This window comes from Diospyros lotus, chromosome 15, assembly GCF_014633365.1.
Source record: "Diospyros lotus cultivar Yz01 chromosome 15, ASM1463336v1, whole genome shotgun sequence".
Classification (NCBI taxonomy): Eukaryota; Viridiplantae; Streptophyta; class Magnoliopsida; order Ericales; family Ebenaceae; genus Diospyros; species Diospyros lotus.
This window is the reverse complement of record NC_068352.1, coordinates 18,568,442-18,572,563: the sequence shown is the minus strand read 5'-3', so window position 1 is coordinate 18,572,563 and position 4,122 is coordinate 18,568,442. Positions and strand designations below refer to the sequence as shown.

The window sequence follows — 4,122 nt, the reverse complement described above, 5'->3', positions numbered from 1 at the left end:
ATCTCTTTGGAGGCTTCTGAGGTCAGGGGAAAATAGTTGCTTCCCCTTCACCTCTTTTTTTTGTTTTATATTATGTAGGATAAAAAATCTGCACATGTAAAAAGAAACATAATGAGATTTTATTGGGAAAAATACATAGCTCCAAATTCCTTGCGGTAAACCCTTTATTGATAAAATTTTCTCAAATTCTGAATATTCCAAGTATTCCTTATGGGAGTGCCGTCCATGGTCTCGAGCTGGTATGCCCCAGGGCTGAGGGTCTCGGTAACTCGGTAGGGGCCTTCCCATGTTGGCGACAACTTGTTGGAGTCTCGAGGGTTGCTAACACTTGCTCGTCGAAGGACCAGATCGCCTGGTAGAAAACTTTGAGTTTTCACCCTTCGGTTATAGTACCTCTCAATCCGCTAATTATAAACTGCCTGGAGAACCTTTGCTTCGTCTCAAAGTTCCTCTACTGTATCCAGGTTATTCCTCAAGTCTTGCTCATTAGACTCTGGGTCAAAATGCTCCACCCTAAAAGTTGGGATCCCGATCTCTACCGGAATAAGGGCCTCTGAGCTATAACATAAGCTGAATGGGGTCTCCCCAATGGACCCCCTCCTCGTGGTCCGATAAGACCAAAGGATGCTCGGTAACTCGTCCACCCAACTTCCATCTACCTCGTCAACCCGGGCTTTTAATCCATAGAGCATAGTCCTATTGGCAAGCTCAATCTGCTCGTTAGCCTGTGGATGAGCTACAGAGGTGAAGTGCTGCTTGATCCCCAACTCCTGACACCATTCCTTGATTGTCCGATCCGTAAGCTAGGTCCCATTATCTAAGACAATCACTCGTGGGATTCCAAACCGACAAACCACGTTCTTCCATAAAAATTGCTTCACTTTTCGTGCAGTGATGGAGGCCAAGGGCTTGGCCTCTATCCATTTGGTGAAGTGGTCTATAGCTGCGATCAAGAATTTTACTTGACTCGCAACAGGTGGGAACAGACCTAGAATATCAGTCCCCCATTGGGCGAAGGGGCACGGCTGAACCAGGTGGGCGAGCATGGCACTATGAACATGAATTAAGTTGGAGATCCGTTGGCATCTTTCACTTTTTGTGACCAGCTGCTCTGCATCAGTCACCATAGTCGGCCAGTAGTACCCTTGTCGAAGGGCTTTCTGATAGAGAGTCCGGGCTCCTATGTGACTCCCACATATTCCCTCATAGATCTCTCTTAAAACATAGTCAACTTCGCGTGGCCTCACGCACCTCAAGAGTGGTTGAGTGAAGGATCTTTTGTACAACTTCTCATTGATTAGTATAAATTTCTGGGCCTTCCTTTTTAGCTCCCGGGCCTCTAAGTCACTCTCTAACAGCTTGCCGTCCTTCAAATAACTGAAAAAAGGGTCCAACCAACTCGGTTCTAGGTCGAGGCATAGTTGCTCCACAATCTCGTTAATGCTTCTCTGGGGTAGAGTCTCGATAAAAATCTGTCTAGAATTGGTTGGGAAAGAGGCCGAAGCGATTCGAGACAAGGTGTCTGCTTCCATATTCTGGGATCAAGGCACATGCTCAATTTCCACAGACCGAAAATGACTCATCAATTCCTGAACGAAAACCAAATATTTGGACATGTGGTCCTCCTTGGCCTCGTATTCTCTCTTCACCTACTGAACAACAAGGTTAGAATCAGATTATACATTGAGATGCCTCGCCCCAAGCTGTGCGGCGAGCCTTAACCCCACTATGAGGGCCTCATACTCTGCCTCATTGTTAGACACCCGGAACTCAAAATGAAGAGCGTATAACCAGGACTGACCCTCATGGCTCTTAATCATCAACCCAGCTCCTCCACCCCTAGGGTTTGAGCTGCCATCCACTGCCAACATCCATGGTCCTAGGCTGTCCTCTCGAGATTTGCCAAGCCCAGATCCTTTAACGATGAAGTCTGCCAAGGCCTGGGCCTTAATAGCTGAACGAGGTTTGTACTCTATGTCGAATGTTGTTAACTCCATCGACCACTTCAACATTCTCCCTGAGAGCTCCGGCTTCCCCAGAACCTGCCTTAGAGGCTGGTCAGTAAGCACGGTGATAGAGTGCACCTTGAAGTAGGGTCGCAACTTCCTTGCTAAGACGACCAGGGCAAACGCTAATTTCTCCAAGGGGGAATACCGAGCCTCTGCTACAGATAATCATTTGCTCGTGTAGTATACTGGCCTCTGCCTCTTATTCTCTTCGCGCACCAGTACTGAGCTCACTGCCCTCATCTGCTACGGCCAAGTAAAGGTATAGTGGCTCACCCATCCTTGGCTTAGTGAGGACAGGCGGTGAGGCCAAACATGCCTTAAGCTCGTTGAAGGCCTCCTGGCACTTGACGTCCCAAACAAATTCCTTAGTCCTGGATAGGGCCTTGAAGAAAGTGAGGCCCTTTTCCGCCGACCGAGAGAGGAATCTTCCTAGAGCCGCTATCCTTCATGTGAGCTGCTATACCTCCTTAATGTTTCTTAGGGTCGGCATCTTTAGTATTGCTTTAATCTTCTCGGGATTCACCTCGATCCCCCGATGATGCACGATGTACCCGAGGAACTTCCCTGCAGAGACACCAAAAGCGCACTTAGAGGGATTAAGCTTCAATTGAAACATGCGCAAGGTTTTGAAACACTCTTCCAAGTCTGCTAGATGCTCCTCTGCCATTAGGCTTTTTACTAGCATGTCATCCACGTAGGCCTCTATGTTACGTCCCAACTGGTCCTAAAAGAGCCTATTTACAAGCCGTTGATATGTAGCTCCTGCATTCTTCAGGCCAAAAGGCATAACAGTATAACAATAGGTGCCCCGGTCCATAACGAATGTCGTCTTCTCCTGATCCTCTTTATGCAATGGGATCTGATGATATCCCTGAAGAGCATCTAAAAAAACTCATAAGGTGGCATCCAGCCATGCCATCAATTAGGGCATCGATCCGGGGAAGTGGGTAACTATCTTTTGGACAGGCCTTGTTTAGGTCAGTGAAATTAATACATAACCTCCACTTACCTTCTCCCTTGGGGACCAGAACCACATTGGCGAGCCACTCTGGATAATTAACCTCTCGAATATACCATGCTGCCATCAGTTTTTCCACCTCGGCCTCTATAGGCCTTGCCCTATCTGGGGTAAAATTCCTCTTCTTCTATATGATGGATCGGTACCCTCACTTCACTCCCAAACGGTGCGTCATCACTTCCAGGTCTATGCCAAGAATGTCGTGGATCGTCCCTGCAAAAATATCTGCATATTGGCGAAGAAGGGATACAATCTGAGCCCGAAGAAGGTCTTTCAATTGGGCGCTCACCCTTATGCATCTATCGAGTCGATCTGGGTCCAATGGTACCTCTACGAGCTCATCCACCGGCTCAGCAGTCTTCGGGTCCTCTAGGCCCTCCAGCAAAAAACTAACAGTGGCAGGAGGGGAGATTCTGACCTCTCTCCCTTTGGGGCCCTGTCCTCGTCCTGAATCTTCCTGGGGTCCTGACTGCTCCTGCATGATACCCCTAGCCGTGTTGATGGATGCCATGTAGCACCCCCGGGCGGACCTTAGGTCTCCTCTTACTTCGCCAACCCCCGCAGCAGTAGGGAATTTAAGCACCATGTGGTAAGTGCTCGGCACGGCCCGTAGATCATTTAGCCCCGATCTCCCCAAGATCATATTGTAGGCTGAGGGGACCTCTGCTACCAAAATGTCTAACATGACCTAGGCAGACCGAGAACCCTTCCCAAGAGTTAATGAGAGCTGAAACATATCGTCCTCGTACACCACTTCCCCATCGAATCCAATCAAAGGGCCACGAGCTAGCTTCAACTGTTCCATCTTGTATCTTATGCCTAAGAAGGCCGATCGATATAAAACCTCAGAGGAGCTCCCCGGGTCTACGAGGATTCGTCGAAGCTCCCATTTTCCCAACTTTGTTGTGATGACCAACGGATCATTAGAAACTGGATACCCAGGAAAGTCATCGTCTATAAAGGAGATAACATCCCCTAGTCGAGCCCTCTTGACTCCACCGTTTCAATGCAGATTTGAGCTTTCTCCCGACTCTTGGCCCATGCACCATCCCAGCAGCTAAAGTGTGAAAAATTAAATGTTGTGGGGGACTCCCC

General features: G+C 48.4%; 1 protein-coding gene across 1 annotated transcript; it reads right to left on the bottom strand.

The window, feature by feature from the left end:
* Positions 1 to 440: 440 nt before the first annotated feature.
* On the bottom strand, positions 441 to 3,094 carry LOC127791614 (uncharacterized). The gene is made up of 6 exons (XM_052321598.1): positions 3,019 to 3,094; positions 2,473 to 2,573; positions 2,226 to 2,352; positions 1,683 to 2,164; positions 855 to 1,535; positions 441 to 770 (listed from the first exon to the last, which is right to left on the bottom strand). The coding sequence occupies exons 1-6, from the start codon at positions 3,092 to 3,094 to the stop codon at positions 441 to 443; spliced, it is 1,797 nt and encodes a 598-aa protein (XP_052177558.1).
* Between the last annotated feature and the right edge of the window lie 1,028 nt (positions 3,095 to 4,122).